The sequence below is a fragment of the Schistocerca americana genome, chromosome 11, assembly GCF_021461395.2.
Source record: "Schistocerca americana isolate TAMUIC-IGC-003095 chromosome 11, iqSchAmer2.1, whole genome shotgun sequence".
Taxonomy (NCBI): domain Eukaryota; kingdom Metazoa; phylum Arthropoda; class Insecta; order Orthoptera; family Acrididae; genus Schistocerca; species Schistocerca americana.
The window spans coordinates 42,274,691-42,295,767 of NC_060129.1; the positions used below are offsets into that span (position 1 = coordinate 42,274,691).

Below are 21,077 nucleotides of genomic sequence, written 5' to 3' on the forward strand. Positions count from 1 at the left end.
AGGACAGCTAAAGAAGATGCACGGTCAAGAGCTATATTCCTCTAAGTTCTTATTCACAGATCCAGAAACAGGCAACACACCAGTTACCTTGGTGTCATACATCTCCATACTGAAGCCTACTAAGAATCTCCTACTTCTTTCCACACAACACAATGATAACAAGGTAATGAGTCAACAGAGAAAAAAAAGACAAACCTCAATCTCTGCTACAGTGAAACCAAAGGGGGCGTAGACAGCACTGGTCAAATGACGCGACACCATTCAGTAAAACGAGGGAAGAGAAGGTGGCTATTATCTCTCTTTTTCACCTTGATAGATATTGCCTTTCTCAATGCTGGGACAATTTTCATGATAAACAACCCAAACTGCAGTAAGAAGACGCATGATGTAAGAAGGCTGTATCTGCTAGAATTAGGTCAACAGCTTGTTAGGCCAGCTGCGGAAGAGAGAGCAAAGAATATCGTGGGCCTACAAAAGCCTATCACCTCTGCAATGGAAAGTTTTCTAGGGAAAATGTTGCCCAGCATTACTGCAACTGTTCAATCTGTTGAATTTTATTCAAGAGGAAGATGTAACATCTGTTTGAAGAGTAAAAACTCTAAACAGGAAAAAGACAAGATGACAATAGTGTCTATAGTTTGTTGCAGGTGTTCCAAGTATGTGTGTGCCACTCATTCTGCAGAAACAGAGTGTTCCAGTCATTCTGCAAAAACAATCATACGCAAAGGTTGTGAAATTGAAAGTGAGTCGGAAGGAAAAACTCAATTGTAATTTCTGACTTTGATTTTCTGTTTTCTAATATGTGGTTTGCTATTGTACATCCTTTTATGATTTCTCAATATAAGTGTGATGTATATGAAAATGTTAGTATCATGATAAAAGTATAATAATATTTCTCATGTTTATTACTTTATTTGTATAATGTTCCTGATAACTATGGAAAGTGCGTTGCAACCTAGTAAAGAAATTCCTAGTTCATCAAATAATCAAAACAAAATTAACAAACAAACAAAATGTTAAAAAGTGAAAAGAATGCGAGGCCAATTTTTGCCCCCCCCCCCCCCCTCACCCCTTGTCACCCCTTAGACATCCATGAGACAGATCCAAGCTTAGTGGTGCTAGGGTTAATATTGTCTATGATGTCATTAACATACATCATGAATAGCAAGGGTCCCTACACACATCCCTGGGGCAGATCTCTGTACTAAGAAACGTACATTCTAGTCACAAGCTTCTCCTGATATCCCACATGATCCCGCTTTCAATACTAAGTGTGTGCATGTGCATGGGTGAGGCAGGGGTGGTTACTGAGTAGAATACTTTTTGAAAATCAAGGAATACTCCATCTACTTCACCGTCTTGGTCACAGGCATTCAGGAAATCATGTGACAGAAGCGTGGGTTTCACACGGTCGATGTTTTCGGAACCCGTGATGATTTACATAGAGGAGGTCATTCTCTTTGAGACACTTCATTATATTTGAGCATTAAGAATCTACTTCTTCCTACCACACAGTATGGTTTTTGCTCAAGGGATCTACAGGAGATTATGTTTAAAAGAGGGGCTTACTCAGCCACAAATTCATTATAAGCTACGATAGGGATTCCATCAGGACTAGAGGTTTGTTTAAGTTTAATGGAGTTCTCAACACCACTGGCAAAAGTATTTATTTCACTCATCTTTGCAGTGGTTAGTGAAGTAAATTGCATCAGTACTACTGGATTTTCCTTTGTAAACCAACATTTGAAAACTGAATTAAGCATTTCTGCTTTTGATTTGCAATGCTAAATTTCAGTTCCTGCCACATCCATCACTGTCTGGACACTAACTTGGTGCCACTAATTTCATCTGCTCCAGCACTACACTAGACCCAGATTTTGCCTCACAGCTGGTTATGTCATTCACTCCCATTACTGCAGATGTTTTTTGTATCATAATCAAATACAGGCTTCACTAATGCAGTACAGGAACAGATGGCACATTGCTGCATAGATTTACCATGTAATAGCCATCACTGCAGCCATATGGCGGTGGGCACAGCTGCCCAAAATTAGTAATCACAATCAAATAAAGGTTTATCTTTATAGGTTATAGAATTCCCAAGAAATGTTTAACTGAACAAAACCTGTGAGTTGAAAAACTTTATCATGGATAAAATGATACTGTTTTAAACAAAAACATTACATTTACACACATTTGAAGCTGACATAAAGTTTATTGTGAGGAGCTTATGTGCCACAGTAGTTTGTGTTGTACGAGGGTAAGTCAATTTTTATCTGCAAAGTAGTTATAAAATTTTATTGTAATCAAATAGGAAACTTACAAGAACATCATTTTTCAACATAGTATCATTGCATTTCAATGCACTTGGTCCATCGTTGTACAAGCTTCCCGATGCACTCATAAAAAAAGGTTCTGGGTTGAGCTGAGAGCCAGGAATGCACCACTTCTTTCACGGGTTCGTCTGAGGCAAATCGACGTCCTCTTACTGCCCGTTTTAGTGGACCAAACAAGTGATAGTCAGAAGGGGCAAGATCGGGACTATATGGAGGATGATCCAGTACTTCAAATTTGAGTTTCTGGAGTGTTTCAGCAGTGTGGGCAGCAGTATGCAGACAGGCATTGTGCAAAAACGCAACACCTTTTGACAGCAATCCTCGGCGTCTGCTTCGAATTGCAGCCTGGCAGTAAACAACGCACTGTGAACGTACATTGTTTATTGTTGTGCCCCTTTCCGCATAATGTTCCAGGACTGGATCTTGTGCGTCCCAAAACACCATAAGCATAAATTTTCCTGCAGATGGTTGGGTCTTGAACTTTTTCTTGCATGGCGAATTTGGGTGTTTCCATTCCATACTCTGCCGTTTACTCTCCGCCTCGTAACGCTGGACCTATGTTTGTCACCAGTAATGATCCTGTCTGAGAAGTTGTCGCCTTTGTTACCATAGCAATCCTAATGCTTTTTGCTGATGTCCAAGCGCATTTGTTTATGCAACTGTGTGAGTTGTTTTGGGACTCATCTTGCACAAACTTTATGAAACCCAAGTCTGTTGTGGATGATTTAGTAGGCAGAACCGTGACTAATTTGCAGATGATGTGATACTTCGTCAATAGTTAATCGTCTGTCTAAGAGAATCATTTCACAAGAATGCTCAATGGTTTCTCCATATGTGGCAGTAAACAGTTGTCCGGCTCCTTCATTGTGCGTAACACTTGTGCGACCATTTCGGAATTTTTCAATACATTTGTAGACACTCCGTTGTGGCAAAACACTGTTCCTGTACTGTACCGAAAGTCTTTGATGAATTTCAGCCCCTGATACACCTTACGACAACAAAAAACGGATCACTGAACGTTGCTCTTCCTTTATGCAAATAGACAGTGGAGCAGCTACGATTAACAGCACGGCAGCGGTAACGAAACTAACCTAGCAGCTTGAAACAAAGTATGCGTCATCAATGTAATATGACAGTGCTACCAAAATAAACAAAAATATAACTAAATTGCAGATAATAACTGACTTGCCCTCTTATGTGTATGCTTCCTCACAGAAATGATAAGGTGGAAATAACATTCAGCAGAACAAACTGCAAGTGCAGACAACATGCTGCTGATAAATCTAACACTATAGTAAAACAAGTGTAGCCATCTGAAAATGGGCACAATAGCCCGAAACTGGTACGGTAGTAAAGGAAAGCTTTTTTAAAAGTGTTTGTGGATGCTTGCATTCTCCATCAACAGGTCTTAACAGAATAATAGTCACAGAGTTCAACGGTATTTGGGTTGGGTACTGTAACATGTAGTAGTAATTTGGTCCTTAGATAGAGTGCTTTGGTAGCAGCCATTGTAATGAAACTGGTCAATAATAAACTCTCATTCTCTATTGAAGAAATCAATACTCTGCACTAATAAAAAATCATGATCCAATAACATTTCTCAAACAATAACATTTTTAAATCTATATTTATAATATGTATATTATTTATGGATATATTTGTATGGTATACACATATGTATCAAAATGAAACACAGTAGCAGGTGGTTATAATTAAACTCTCCCTATTTAACATGTTATAACATGGAAACTAATTACCGTACGTGTAACAAACTTGGTAACATTAATGTCAACGACATGAGAAGAGAAATAATGCAAAATCATTTCAATTGAAACACTTTTCATGTGCTACACAATACATCATACCTTTACATACCAGTACCATTACTGCTACAAAAGGGTCTCAATATGGCACCCATCAGCGTCCAGAAGAGTCTGAAAGCACACGATTGCTTTCTGCACAGCATAACAAAGCATGTCTGTAGGTATGCTGGCTACCTCTCTTGATATGCTGCGCTTCAGGCAGCACATGTGTGAGTGTTCCCCTGGTAAATCTTGTCTATCAGGTAGCCACACAACCAGAAATCACAGGGAGTGAGATCAGGTGATCATGCCAGCCAAGCATTTGGAAACAATTGGCTGATAATTCAATTGTTTATAAAATGCATCTCTCTCCTGTAGGGCGGGCATGACACGTTGGCGAAGTATACTGCAAAAACGCTGGCCAGTCACGCTGCACGTCTTTGGTCCTTGAACACCAACCAGTTCAAAAAAAGGTTGGACCAATTATGAATGTAGCCGTGAAGCCACACCATACAGTGAAACATCATGCACAGTTACTAGAGGTGAATATGCCCACCCCCCCTCTCCGCACTCTCTGCAATTCTATGTATCCACCTCATCTGTCAGAGACGAATGAGCTTTGTCTATCGATAGGATGATTCCGGGCAGCCCTCGTCAACTTTAATCCTTCCGAGAAAGTGGAAAGTGAAGTCAACACGTCATTGTGCGCCCTGTGGTGGAAGCTGCTGTACCATATGGATCTTGTTCAGATCCCATGTGAGAATTGTTCGAAGCAGCTTCCATACGGTGGCTCATGAGATGTTCAACTGTCGTGACACAGCATGCGCTGCCTGACGATTGGGAATTGCGCACGGTGTTGTCTGCCATAGCAACAGCGATTTCATCAACCACCTGTGATGCAATGGTCGTCAGCCTATTTCCAGAGTGGCACCCAGTTCTCCAGTTGATTCGAACTTCTTCACAATGCTCCATACAGCAGGTTGTGAATGAAGACCCTTCCATAATCCTTTCAGCTGGGGAATTCCTGAAGTGCAGCTGCGGCATTACTGTTGTTTCAATAATAGAGTTTCACTAATAATGCCCTGTGCCTTTTGTCCAAGCTCATGTTGACAAGCCAACAAGTGAACTGCGATTGTTCAGGGGTGTGATACTATGAATCACGATGACTAATCATGGCACCTGGTGGCAATAGTTGGAACTGGGACTGTGACACATGGAAATCATCCACCTCATACTCTGGACATTAATGCTACCAAGTTTGGTACTCGTACGGTAATTTGTTTGTGTGTTATAACATGTTAAAAAGGGAAAGTTTAATTATAATCACCTGGTACAAAAAAATATTTTTCCTCAAATTACACTCTGAGAGCGGAAAAAACCAATAACAGCAACAACCCACACATCATGTAGTAATTATCCAAATGGGAAAGAAACTGGTAGATGATGATTAAAATCTCAGAAAATTTGGATGATTTATTCAAGAGAAGGAGCTTCATAATTTGAGCAAGTCAATAATGTGTTGGTCTACATCGGGCCTTTATATCAACTTAAACACAGAAATGCAAACTACTGCAACATTATTACTAAAGTGACCAAACAAGACCGATGCACAGTCATTCAGTTCTTGGCTGCTGAAGGAGAAACACCACCAAGCACCCTTCAGAGAATGAAGAATGTAGTAATGTCACTCATTGTCCCCTCATCCCAAGAAATTCGAGAGTCATTCATTAACGGAAAGGTGATGCTCATCCCGTTCTTTTGTTACCGAGCCCACTGTTTACTGACTTCGAGGAATCTTGCAACACTGAAGAAATTACATTGTGCACTTAAAGCAAAACATCCAGAAAAACTGCAACACAGGGTGCTGTTCCCTCACGATAATACACGTCCCCACATCGCAAATGTCTTAACGTTGGAGTTCCACCGACCAAACTGGGAGACACTCAGAGCACCACCCCTATTGCATTCTCTTGCCATGTGATTGTCATTCCTTCAGTCCCTTAAAAAAGGCCTGGGAGGGTCACCAGTGCTGGTCAGATGATGATATGCAGCAGGCATTCAAAGATTTCTTCATGCAGCAGGACACAGCGTTTTACAAAATGGGTACCTTCAGCCTGGTATGTCAGTGGGATGATTGCCTCAATGTTGTCAGTAATTTTGCCTGGTTGAAAAACCGATTCTAGTCCACATGGCCTTCAAACAGAAACTTTTTGATCGTCCCTTATATTGGTAATATTACCACTTGTGGTGTCACAAGGCTTAGGCCTGTCCCACCCCTCATTAAATCGACCAAGACTTATACGAATAATTGTAAGAACAGTTATTATTATCATGTTCTTTAAGTTTGTTTTTGGGTTTTCAGAAATACCATGGGAAGAAAGTTTATTTATGTTGCAGATACCGTGGAAGACATTGCCCGACGATCACGCCGAAAGTTTGACGTAGCGGCAAGTGGGCCAGGAATAAAACAAATGCTGCAAACTACCGCGAGCCACAGAAGAGCCCGGGCCGCGAGGGCGTCGAGCTTCCTAGGTCGTTGTCGGACAACGTCAAAGGAAGAGATATTCTGCTTTCTCTTTGTAAACAGATCGTTTGAGTCTCGAAAGGTTCGTGTAAAACGTATTGGCGGGTGACACATTAGGTGGGACCCGATGCCTGTAATACTTCCACAGTTATTAAAAAGTTGTTAAACGGCAAAACCAATAGTTCATCATTTATATAGATAAAAAGTAGTAAAGATATAGGAAAGCAAGAGTTTCGGCATCAGAACAAAAAGTGATACATCACTCAGCAATGAAGGAGGACGTAAACAGCAGGCGTTACGTGGTGAAAACAAATCAACTGATAAAATAGGAAGTCTGTAATTAAGCACAAAGCCACGTAACACTGCACACTGATTATTAAAAACTGTGGAGATAATAAATTGGATAATGGGTTGTAATGTGAAAATCTTTCCTGTTAAAATGTTAATATTGAAATTGCTGGAATAACTGCATAATACAATATCTCTGAAGTTAGATACTTGTCAGGAAGAGGTGTTGGACATGTGTTTGTAAAAGTCTTAAATTCCATCTTGTGACAATTGATTGTGTTGTGAGAAAAATTGTATAGAATGCTTCAATTAAATTTGGAAAGTTGATGTCTAAGCTTGCACCATTTCATTTAAATTATGTACATGAAGAATACCAAAACCAGGAAAGAAATTTGCAAGCAAGAATTTCATCCACCTTAGACTAAAACTATGCTAACAATGACAGTAAGATGAAACAGACAATGAGCAGAAACTAAGTAAAACATATTTATTTTTAATAATGTCAGTTTACAATTTATGGACATTCTAACTGTTCCCTCTTAATTGTTGTTAAAGTTTGACAAAATAGATGAAAACAAAATTACAGAAGATTTATGTGAGGTTTGCTAAGTAAAAATAATTTTTGTGAATTGTAATTTCTGGCTCAATAATGATATCCAATAAATGAAAATACACTCCATACAACAATAAAAACAGCCAAAGTTGCAAATTTCACTATTATTTACTTAGTGACTAGTTTCCGGTCAGATCCATTTTCAGATCATTCATATTTTCCAAAATATAGGAACAATAACAAGTTAACAAACATATACATATAACAAAAGATGCAAATGATCAGTTACAGAGCATACTGGAAGTTCCCAAAATACCCTCTTGCGAATTAGTACTTTCTTCTGCCAACTCATTGAAATTTCAAGGTGAGACTGCCATTAATTTCTCACATTTAAGTTGAATTATAAACACTGCCCACTGACTGAAGTGTGTGCAAGGGTAACAATTTAGCCACTGGGAGTCAACACGATGATGACAAATCAAGATGATACTCACTACATCACTGTCCTCCTGTGTCTCCACATTCAAAGGGTCACTCACGTCTCCTCCATGTTCTCCGGACGCCCAGTCCTGAAAAGTAGACAAAATGTTTTCATCAAAGATATTTAACATTCATGTTTTATACTGAATCCTTTCCAGTATGAAGCACATATTATTACAAAATAGAAACAATTATATTTTTACTGCTTTCATAATGTCACATATATTAATAATTATGTGTGATACAATGGCTTGGTGCAAGTCTTTCAAATGAATGCAACTTAGGTAGCTTGCATATCTCTAGGCTGCACCAGTAACCCTACGAGGGAAACTTGCCCTACAATTTAATGTACAATCCGGACCACGTGTCATCCCTGGTGAATCTCCACATTATTAAAAGACAAAGGCTCGGTTAAAAGGCACATTGAAATATTCCATCAACAGACTGGGATTCAATCCCACACCCTTTCCGTTTCCAGGCACATGCTTTACGAAAGACCACCAGGCCTGACATATTTTATGCACAAGATCCATAAAATTGGCCACTTTGTAATACGTCAATATTTATTTCATCATCATCTTCTTCTTCTTCATCACCTTCATCCAGTTCAATTACTCAGTGTTGTGGCCTCTCTGAGGCAGTGTCCAAAATAGGATCCCAGTAGGTTCTTCCATTTCTGCTGATCTCGGGCTTCCTGTTGCCAATTCAATCTGGCTGTCTTTCTTTAGTCTCTGTCCCATCTGTCTGGAGGTCTTCTCCTTGGTCTTTTTTGGTAAATTTGGCTCCAGTCTCGTAGATGTTTTGACCACGTGCCATCTTTTTTTCGAGCAACATGACCAGCCCACTGCCATTTTGAGGTACTCAATCTTTCCATTATGTCAGTGAACTTTGTTGTCTGTCTGATATCAACTGCTTTCTTTCTGTCTTTCTTTTTGTAGCTGAACATTGATCTTTCCGTTCCTCTTTGGGCTAATATTATTCATTTAATCTCCATGTCTCATACCCATTAATTGTTTTTGGTGTTATACATCAGTCCAAAAACTGTTTCCCTCAGCTTGGCCGACACCTCAGGCTTCAAAACTGAATAGTATGCTCCGTAAGCTTGTCATTCACTTTAAGTGACACTTAATGGAGGTTAGGATGTCTATCATCAATCAGTTTTATCTCCATTTTTAAGGATTTTTCCTACTTTTTAAACTGTAGAAATACAATAGGCCAAAACTTCATGGCCATAATTTTAAATCCAGATCATGTGAAAATTACATGATACAGCACAAGCAACCATCAATTTCTCTTCCATGCAATGGCCCTTTTCTTTCTTATTTTAGGTCACAAACACAAACATCAATATTACTAAAGCTGCTGCAAGTTAAATATTATGTTTTAATACAAATAAACTATTATATCCTATACTTGCTCTCACCACTGTCCCTAGGAATACATTTATGGAGACTACATAAAATCTTTGACTGCCTCAACTCTTAAAAATAGGAAAAATATCCCAGGAAGAGAATTCAACAGAAGCATAATGGTTGCATTGGAGAGATATGGCTAGAATATTAACATTCGCTGAAAAATAGCAGTTAGTGAGAAAATTCACTTTTCATTTTCCCAAATGAGGTTGAATGTGACTTTCACATTCACAACATAGTAAGTTCATCTCAATTTCAGAATGAGTCTACAACTATGGCAAAACATACAGCCTTGCCTTGACCCCAAAAATTAAATTTCAATTATGACAGACATTCTGACAGGTATATTTCCCAAGAAGTTTTGATATCTCATCTATATAAATAAACATGTAAATGTTCGGAACTGGTATAGGGACTGATGGAAAGATGGGTTACAGCCAGAGGTGGGAACTTGTGAGGCCTTTGGGGGTAATGCCAAATGTCAGACAAGCCTGAGTAAATAAAATATGGGAGCGTAATCTGGCTAGGGCGAAGGCATGTTTGCGGAGGGAATGTAAATAAAACTTAATTGGGTCGTTGTGGGGATTTTGTGAGGGTGACATGGTATTAGAAGGTGGAAAGTGTAACATGAGGCTGAAATGAAAATGAAAATAAAAATATATGGGGGAGATAAAGGTGAAATAGAAAGCAACTGGAGATCTGGTGTGAAAAAAGTCGAAAAAGTGTAGTTTGGAACTGGTATAGGGACTGATGGAGAGACGGGTTACAGCTAGAGATGGGAACTTTAAGTGTGAGGACTTTGGGCGTAAAATGTGTCTCTATCAACATACCAACACTTTCGTTTGGTAAGTTACATCATCTTTGTTTTTAGATATATTTTTCCCACGTGGAATGTTTCCCTCTATTATATTTATGTAAATGTTAATTTGTTCAAAATCACGTAACTCTGAAAATTCTTCACTGATTGCTCTGAAGTTTTCACACAACGCTGCATTTGAATACGAGTTTGTTTTCATATACCCACTGAAGAGCCATATGGTATATATATGTAATATACAAAGTGATATATTGTTAGCAAAAGCCCCATGTCCATTTGTTCAAAATCTTAAGTCTCCAAAATTTCTCTGCAAAACCTCTTTAAATTATGACACAATGATGCATTTAAATACAGGGTGAGCACAAAGTCATGCCCTGATTATAAAAATTTATAACAGAATAACCGTTTGACATAATAAGTTTCATTTGACACCGTTACATAGGTTAGTGTTATAAGTTTTTTTTTTTTATCACTTACGTTAGTAAACCTCAACGTGTGCTCCCTTGGTAGCTCAAACAATGTCGAAGCATTATTCCAGTTCCCACCAGGTGTTTCATAACATGTGTTCTGTCACAGTACCCACGGCAGCTTGTATCCTAGCCTTCAGATCGTGGACATCAGCAACTGGTGTGGCGAAGACTCTGCCCTTGATATAGCACCCCCACCCCCACCCCCCTCCCCTCATCCCTCCCACACACTGGGCTTTGATAGTGCGTGATTTCCTGGATGAAACATTTCCAGATCGGTAGATTGGAAGGAACAGTTCCAACACCTTGGCCACCTCACTCCAGACATTACACCCCTTCACCTTTTTTTTCTGGTGCTATATCAAGGACAGAGCCTAAGTCACTCTAGTTGCTGATGTCAATGAACTGAAGGCTAGGATACAAGCTGCTGTGAGTACTGTGACAGTACACGTGTTACAAAACACCTGGCGGGAACTGGAATACCACCTCGACATTCTCCGAGCTACCAAGGGAGCATACGTTGAGGTTTACTGACGTAAGTGGTCTTAAAAAAAGCTAGTAACACTAATCTATGTAATGCCATCAAATGTAAATTATTATGTCAAATGGTTATTCTGTAATAAATTGTTATAATCGGGGCAAGACTTTGTGTTCACTGTATATATGTGGTTTTTTCTACACCTCCTGGAGCTCTTGTAGGTATAAAAAACATGTGCTTATTTGAATACCACAGTTTGTTAAAATTTAAAAAGAATTGGTGAAGAACTTTCAGAAATACAGGGTGTATCAAAAAGAAGCATGTGATTTTAAAAAAATCAAAACTATTACGTCACTTGAGATACGAGCGTGAACAACGTACTGTTGGAAAGACCAAACTCTCAAGTTTTACATGGTTCCCACTATGTAGCCGCAGTGTGTGCCCAAATCAGTTCTATCAAAAAAGGTGTCAGGACAACAGAAAGAATTTTGTGTTCTATGTTTCGCACAGTTTGGGTCAATAATAACTGTTCAGCGTGACTTTTGTGCTAGCTACGGCATGGATCCTTGTACAGCACAGATCATTGGACGATGGCATGAAAAATTACAAGAAACAGGTTGTTTCTTTAAAGGCACACTGTCTGTGTCTGGCACGGACATTGAACATACCCACTACAGTTTCTCAAGAAGTCTGCAAAAATCCATTTGCTGTGGAGCTTGACAGCTCAACATGCCCCCAAAGTCCGTCTGACATGTGTTGCATCGACATTTACACATGAAACCATACAGAATTCAGCTACTTCAAGCTCTTTGTGAAGGTGAGTTTGTGTCCATTATTAATTCACTGTATATGTTTATTAGTTTCAGAAGGTGAGTTTGTGGAGTTCTGTAATTTTGTTCTTGGCAAGGTAGAGGATAACAGTTTTCTTCCAAGCTTAGTGTTTAGTGATGAAGCAACCTTCTATTTAAATGGAAAGGTGAACTGTCATAATGTGAGAATATGGGGTACAGAACAACCACATGAAGTTGTACAACATGAGAGTGACTCCAGAAATTAATGTGTTTTGTGCAGTTTCATGGGAAAAGGTGTACAGTCCATTTTTCTTTGCCGAGAACACTGTTACAGAAAGCACGTATCTATAGATATGCTTGAGAACTTTCTTTTCCCACAGTTGGAGACTGATTCAAAAGACTTCATTTGCCAACAGGATGGAGCACTGGCACCTGGAAGTGCGGGAGTTTTTAAGTCAAAGGATTACGGAACGATGGATCAGTCACATTGGACAATATGACTCAACCTTACATTACTGGCCTCCAAAGTCACCGGACCAGATTCTATGAGACTATTTCTTGTGGGGGCTTATTAAAGACTTTCTGGGCCTACGTTACCAACAACAATGAAGGAACTGAGACATCGCATAACAGCAGCTGTGGAAGCTGTAACTCAAGACGTGCTCACTGCAGTGTGGGAACAATCTGAATGCCACACTGACATATGCCGAGCATTTCAAGTCGGATGTATTGAACACCTACGAAAAGGTACAAAAAAAAACTTTTTCAGTTTCCAATTCTTCAAAAAACAAAATTCATTGTATATGTTTATTAGTTTCATAAATACAGACACGTCAAATCAGGTGATTCTTTTTGATACACCCTGCATAATGTATTGGACAAACAAAAAACTATTTCTATATAAATAAAAATGTAAATGTCCGTTTACTCAAAATCTTAAATCTGCAAAATTTCTTCACCAATTGCTTCAAAATTTTGATACTATGTTGCATGCAGATGCACTTTTTTTTATGCACCTATCTTTTAATACATGTAACATATAAATAAATATGTAATATCTATTATACGAAAACTGGAAATGTTGTTATCAAAAATCTCAAAAAGTACTCAAAAAGGGACAGGTATACACTCACACACACACACACACATATCCATCCGCACATACACAGACACAAGCAGAAATGTCTGCTTGTGTCTGTGTATGTGCGGATGGATATGTGTGTGTGTGTGCGAGTGTATACCTGTCCTTTTTTCCCTTAAGGTAAGTCCTTCCGCTCCCGGGATTGGAATGACTCCTTACCCTCTCCCTTAAAAGCCACATCCTTTCGTCTTTCCCTCTCCTTCCCTCTTTCCTGATGAAGCAACCGTTTGTTGCGAAAGCTTGAATTTTGTGTGTATGTTCAGAGACAGGATGGAGGAGGAGATGGAGAGAGAGGGATGGAAAGATGGACACAGAAGGGAGGAGGAGGTGGTGTACAGAGAGACGGGGAAAGAGAGATGGCAGGAGGAGCTGGAGAGACAGGGGGAGGAGAAGATGGACAGAGAGAGGGGGACAGAGGAGGTGGACAAAGCATGGAAGAGGAAGAGATGTACAGAGACAGAAGGGAGAAGGAGAATAGGGCATGTATCAGTATTCATAAATATTAGAAATTTGTGCTTCGTCTTTCTTTTCCATCTAATCAGACTGGCTCACAGCAATGCATGGCTGGGAACAGCTAGTATTAAATAAAAACAATGTATGTATGAGATTAATTAACAGTAGAGATTAAATAATAGTACTGACTTGTATTTGTGGTCACTGACAATATTTCAGAACAACTTACATTGTCCTCCACAAGGAACACCTGGTGGAATGTGTGTGACGAATCTGCCTTATCGGTCACCTGTAATGTAAATATTAAGACATTGCATTACGTGAGGCACAAGATACTTTCAAAATAGAAACACACACACACTAATGAACCGAGCATATTACGAGCATCTGTTTCAATAACGTGTGACGAGTCACCTCTGTAACACAATACAGCAGCGATACTGCGTCGCACAAATTTGACACATCATCAGTGCTTTTCCAGAGGTATGTGACGTCAGTCATCATTGCACAAGTCACACAAATTATGGGCTGTCGGTTTGTGGTCACAGAGCTAGTGCCAAATAATGTCCCAGATTTGTTCCACTGGGTTAAGATGGGGCAAGTTTGGTGGCCAGGACATCAACACCAGTCCACTATCATTCCCCTCAAACAACAGTAGCACAATTTAGGCCTCGTGACACAGACAGTTATTCTGCTGCACGATGCTACCACAGTTGTGAAAACGTCGATCACAAAGGGAGGTAGGGTGAGCGGAGCCCCAAATTTAGTAATGTGTGCTGAACAAAAATATTTTTTCTTGCACCAGCATTGCACTCTGTCCTCAGATCTGCCACAGGTCGGTCTTATCTCGCTTTACAGAGCAGGTAAGTCTCCGACCTCCACATTCCTCGGTGAGGTGTAGATATCCGACAACTTGTCACCTACTCGCTGTTTCACTGCCCTTTGACCATTTCCCATGGACGCTTACAACAGCAGCACGTAAACAGCTAACAAGCTCTGACGTTTCCGTGATGCTAGTCCTCAGGTCTGTCCTTTTAGACAAAGTCTCTTACATCAATGGATTCCCCTGTCTACAACCCATATTGTCGCTAGAATGGATCCCTATTCATATATTGGGTCACATCTCTACAACACTGCTTGGTGGCATTCAGTCTCATGGTGGTCAGTGGTCAAAATGCTCTGGTTCATCAGTGCAGTATACATATGACATTAGACAAGCAAACACGCAGTTGCAAGGTGTCTAAAACATGACACAACCTTATCAAGTAATGTTTATTTCTTTATTGCAGGTATAATCATTAATTGACTGTGAAGCAATGTGTATTACATTACAGGACAGAGTATTCATTCTCACCCAGTACATTAAATGAGCCAATAACAACAAGACTCAGAATATCTTTAGACGAAAGTTCATCCAACAGCAAGCAGATGCACAGCAAGTTCCAGAATACAGGACATGTGGGAGAGGCAGCCAGATGTGCTTGACCGAAAGTATAATGTCAGAAAAGCTTACACGTGAGGTGAGGGAGTTGGGTATTCTTCAAGTCCCACGAAGACTGTAAGATGCCTATCTAGCCACTAATGTTTCTCCGTATGTAGCACACAGATGGCACTGTTTGGGTGTTTTAAAGATGTACCTGGGCAGAATTCATGCTGTACAACTTTCTGATAGTGGTTCATGTCATTCATATCATTAAATGAGGAATACCTCTCTCATCAGTTTCGGTCTGATGAAGCACGGTACCATCTCGAGAAATATGTGAAGACACAGAATTCACATACTGAAACGACAAAAAATTCACATTTTCTGTACAAATCCTTCCAGCAAGCACAAAAAGTGTGTGTTTGGTACGTAACACCACACAGGAGAAAATCTTTATCACATTCTTTCGTGAACAGCATGGTGAGTGCTACATACAGACGGTGCCACAATTTGTGACCACAATGTCTGAAGACAAGCTACAACACAATGGTTTCAGGAGGAGAACTGAACAGTTTGTACTGCCAACAAGAGCATGACTTTCTCGAATCAGTCAGTGTTTTCAGGAACAAGTGGTTTCCAGCAATTTGTGGTCCACTTGGTCTCAAAATTTATCTGCATCTGACTTGTTGTTGTACGGATATTTTAAGATTGCTTGTTGCACAACTCACCCACACACTATCCCCAAACTGCAGTAAGAAGTTGAACAATGTGTTGCTGTAATTCTTAAAGAAATGTTACAACTGGGGAAAGGTGGAATTGCATCTTATAAATTATCATTACAAAGTTAGAGACGTCATAACTGAGGGACGGCTGCCTGGATGAAAATGGGATTTTAATGTCTTTACTTAGCCATTTAGTAATGTTACTTTGGAGGATTGGAACTTATTTTGTATTTACATTAATGCTGCAGGTGATTCCACATAAAAAGAGGATAGCATTGCACCACACCTAACATGAACTAGCCCTGTTGTCAAAACATGAAGTAGCCATATCAGTGGCAAATTTATCAGACATTTGAGGGTCGTGGCAGAGACACCTAAGAGCTGAGATACAAGTGAGTTTTTTGCTCCTAGACCATTTGGTACTCTTAGATAGTACTTGAAGAATCATTACACTAGTGACAAGTTTTTGCCAATAGTTTTATTGTCTGATAGTCACTTATGGTTACTTTCTGTTAAGTGTCTGAGAGAGTTGTGAGAGCAGATGTCTGAAGTGTTTACAAATACCAGGGTGGAAGAGTCTGTGAGAGATGAGAGATCACTCACCATGAGGTTTTTTAGTAGTAGTTCTGTGTGTAAAGGAAGAGATTGTGATGGAAGAGCATCAGGCTGCAGTTGCACTGTCAATGCTTTGAGTGGCAAAGAAAAAATGTAAAGACCATGTCCGTGTTGGATAACAGAGTGAATTACAAGGAGGGATAATTTTGGAGCATACAAGAACCTCATTGTAGAGCTTGTGATGGAAGATCTACAACAATATCAAAATTTTATAAGAATGACAGAAATGGAGATGGAAGAAATACTCCTTATAACTGGACCCAAAACTGCCAAGCAAAAATTCAAGCATAAATTCATTGGTGTTAAAGATAGACTGCTTGTGACACTAGGATTTCTAGCATTGGGTACATTTATTCTCTTTAATATTTGGTAAAGTAGCAATTGTGATGAAATAAAAATTACAGCAGATTTCATCTTGATATCCATGCCTCTTCAAAAGCCAAACAGGGTGGATATCTGATAAATGAAGCATATCTGGATACACTTTTATCTGAACAATTTTACTTATATTGACTTCAAGAACCACCTATAATTCTGGAAGGTCTGTTCTTTAACACCCAATATAACAATATAATCAATAATATCACATCATATAAAATTGTAGATACAGCCTTATTACCAGTACTTGAAGTGAAATGGCAATTTTTCGATTTCCAAAACAATTACTTTCAAACATAATGTCACTTGTTTCTGTAAGTTAATTAACATATGTTATGAAACTAGTTTGCCTGGTCCCTTAAGCTGAGAATATTCTGGTAAATACATTCTGTGGAAATGTTAAAAACTGCACCAATATCAGCCAACAAACTTTGCTTCTTAACTCTGTTCCCGTAGTCCAGAAACCATACATTCCATAACGCTGACCTTTTCTCGTACAAACTGATTAAATGCAGAACTTCGTCCTGATTCCACTTCCTGGCAGCTTTTGTTCATCACTTTTCTTACCAACACATTAATAACATTCACTTCACTGTGAGTATCCAGCACAACAGTAGTCTCAACTGTTCAGACTGTGCCGGTATACATTTATAGAATAGCTCAATTCCAGTGTTAAAATTGCACAGCTGATAAGTTGCGAGTTTGTCCTTCACCTTTTTATACAGGTTCATCCAAAACGATATTACCACCCATATGTTAATAGATAATTTTAAATTTTGTTTTGTCGCAGACCAGAGATGGTCACCCGACTTACTTTGGAAGAGAGAAGGAAGGCAGCAGCTTGGATGATAGAATTTGGGTCACCCTCAACAGCAAGAAAGAAATTTCAGCAGTGATTTCATAAGGATCCTCAAAGCCTTTTACCTATTTGTCACCTGAATGAGAAATTTATGTGCACTGCGCCTGAGATCAATGACTGTAAAGGAAACAATGGACTCCAACAAGTATTTGAAAGATAACAACATAACCAGTCCAGGCACAATGATTAAGAGCTCAGAAAAGTTAAGTACTATATTAGCATTGGAAATGGGAATTGTGTGGACAAGTCTATTAAGATTTCTCCACTTCAACGTGGGAATGAAGCCATACCATTTTCAAATGATAAAGGCTCTATCTGACTCTGATAAAACTGCTCATGTACTGGCTGCAGAAGTGTTATTAGAAATGGTGCACATGGACCTTAATGTTGTGTTCTGTATGTCAGATGAAGCTACATTTCATGTCAGCGGCAACACAAATATGCACAGCTGTGACGGAGTATACACAATCCCCATAAACTAAGAGAGCACACACTCAATCCTCTTAAATTTAATGTTTGGTGCAGCATTTTGAAGTTTTGAGTGCTTGGTCCACAGTTTTTCAATGATCAGACTGTAAGGGGATATTCTTACCAAGATATGTTGCAGAATTTATTGATGATAATCTTCCCCTCCGTATTGTAACATCAGGTTACTTCTAGCAAGATGATGCACCTCCACATTTTTCCTTAAAGATTTCATATTACCTAGATCAAACATTTCATAGATGCTGGATTGGGAGAGGCGGACCCCTTGGCATGGCCACCACAGTCAGTGTATTTTACTCCATGTGATTTCTGGCTTTGGGAACGATGAAAGAACACCAGTATTCTACAAAACATACTGTCATTAATGACCTCAAAGAAAGTATAACACAAGTTGTATGCTCTATATCTACACGAATGTGTGAATGAGGTATGGCCTGTACGGTAGAGAGACTTAGCACATGCACCGAGAGCCGCAAATTACAGGTCAAAGAAGTGCACTAGTTATATTTCAACTTGTGTTTTAACATTAAAATAAATAAAATTAACACAAAATAATAATAACTAATAAAATAAAAGTCAATCCCATACAAGAGGTAACATCTTTTTGGAAAACCCTGTATTCATGTAGGATCAAGTATACTCAGGGACAATATTTTCTTTTTTCACGTATCGTTAATTAATGCTATATGTCTATGACATTTTTATAAGTTCTTTGTTATGTTACACAGTTTAAGTCTAGACATACTGGAATAGGCTAACTGCTCGTGCTGTTCATGTAGGAGGGAAAGCAGGTGATTTCTTTTCTCAGGAACATGTCGAAGGCACAAATTATTGCTCAAAACACATAGTTGCAGGGGTATTTTCATTTTGTGTCCACGAGTAAGGCGAAATATGTTATCAAGATGTGGTAGGGTAAAAACTGTGACATACAGCACAAACCCCAGACACATGCTCAGTACTCTCCGACTACCCACAGCTCTCCCGACAGTGCCGGTATAGTTTTCCTCATACGGAAGCTACGGTCAGCAGCTCTAGAGAGATGGAAGTTGCCACACACACGACACATCTAAACTCGCAGAGTGCAACTACCTGAGATCTTGCCCCAGCCTAGGGTGCTGCCAGCGAGCTGATTCTCTGCACTGTTTACGTGACATGTGTTACCCACAAAAGCTCTCCGAGAGTGAAAAACTCTCACGTGTATGCCTAGCTTGAGAGCGAGCACAAGATTCACTGTCAATTCTAATGTAAGCACACCAGATAAAAAATTATTTAGGAGACATCATGTAACACATTCTCCAACACTGAATAGGCTTCAGTTCAGCAAGAAAGAGTGAGAATCCACAAGTTTCTTGAAATATGCCATTCATACCGGATTAGATCCCACAGAGCTGCCAAAACTGTACTGCGTTGATTGCTACATCTCACCCACTGTACCAAACAGCTCAGACATTTTTATAGGATTAACACTGTGTGACATGGTGCGCCAGTCAAGATGTGACAGGGTCCATTAGTGTGAGCCAAACTGAGAATATATATGTGTGACCGTGTGATCACGGCTATTGTCATCTTGTAAGCCGGGAGTGCCCACAGTGTAATCATTGTGAAGGTGCAGAAAATGAAGCAACGCTTGTATACCAAGATTGTTATAATAAACATCCCAGTTCACGTTCTCAGTAACTTAATGAGTCACAGTGCAAAAGTACCCACAAACACCACAGAACCATCCTCCACACTATGTAGTTAAATGCCTGGAATGTCCACAGCATAACTGTTATGAAGATACAGAAGAAAGGGTAATAGATGGTTACAAAAAACGTTACAATAAAGATCCCAATTCACATTCACAATAACTTCAATGAAAAACAGTGCAAAAAAACACCACCAAAAAAACATCACAGAGCCTCCTCCGACCCAAACTGTACACTCCACAATCTGCCTCACTGCCTCACATTGTCAGAAAAAGAGGCTCGTCGGACCGTACTACATGTTTCCAGTCAGTTACTGTCTAGTTTCTGCATTGTTTGTGTCACTGAGGAATTGCAACTTTAAGTGCACCTAACAGTGACAGCACTTCTCGGTGTTCTCTTCACAGCTGTCACTTGGAAATTGACTGAGATGGACCTGCGTTCACAGACACCAGAAATTCCTGTCAGGTTCAAAAACGACTGCTGTCGACAAGGAGGTGCGACACTCGTCTCCGGCCCCTGTCAACTAGCATGTTTCTACCACCTCTATTCTTACCCCGTGCTACACGGCTGCAGTGGTACTTCATTCTTTATACACACGTCGGACAGTCAGCATTCCTGCACTGACAAATTTGGAAACTTCATTTAATGCTTGGTCTCGGGTGCATCCTTTATGTTGTTTCTGTCACATTTCCATGTTGACCCAGCTTACTGTGCCGAATCTCTACAAACAAGTGTTGCACACAGACTACTTCACTTGGGTGGAGAGTCACGTGACTGCTGGTCCCAGTTCTACATCCTCCACAGCTCTCCTAACCAACCAGTGTGCTTGTGCGAGGAGGTGACAATTTTTTTCTGGTGATCTTGTAAAAGAATGTAGTGACTGAACACTGTTTGCTCACTTATATACAAAATATTAAAAGTAAACTCATAACTGGATCGTGAAAGAGAAAACTTGCTTTCTTGTCATCATTGTGTGCAGTAGCATTTGAATATGGATCGCTGCAATAAAAGCGTTTAACTGACATCTTACAACTAATTATCTGCCTGTGCAACACAATTAAATGTATCTTTGAGCTATATGACAATCCTACACTAGAAGTCTTGAATTCACACAAAATATGCAATGAATGCTGCTCATTAATGGATGGAGTGCAAACTTACCATTACCCTTAACAGTAAGTGACATTGGCCAAAGGAAATATTACCACTGCTCCTTTGCACAACTTGTGTTTAAGAACATGAAATGCAATATTTCAATCAATGGAAACTTCAGGATTCCTTTGCACAACACGTGTTTAACAACATGAAATGTAATATTTCAAACAATGGAAAATCCAGGCTGGAAGGTATCAATGTTATGAGAA

General features: G+C 39.5%; 1 protein-coding gene across 1 annotated transcript in view; it reads right to left on the reverse strand.

Moving 5' to 3' along the window:
- Window positions 1–21,077, reverse strand: part of LOC124553199 (zinc finger protein 721-like) — a 177,449-nt gene that overhangs the window by 105,260 nt on the left and 51,112 nt on the right. Inside the window, exons 2-3 of the mRNA XM_047127094.1 lie at window positions 13,772–13,831; window positions 7,998–8,072 (exon numbers count right to left, since the gene is read on the reverse strand). Of these exons, the coding sequence (XP_046983050.1) occupies window positions 7,998–8,072; window positions 13,772–13,831 (135 nt within the window). The remainder of the gene's footprint in view (window positions 1–7,997; window positions 8,073–13,771; window positions 13,832–21,077) is intronic.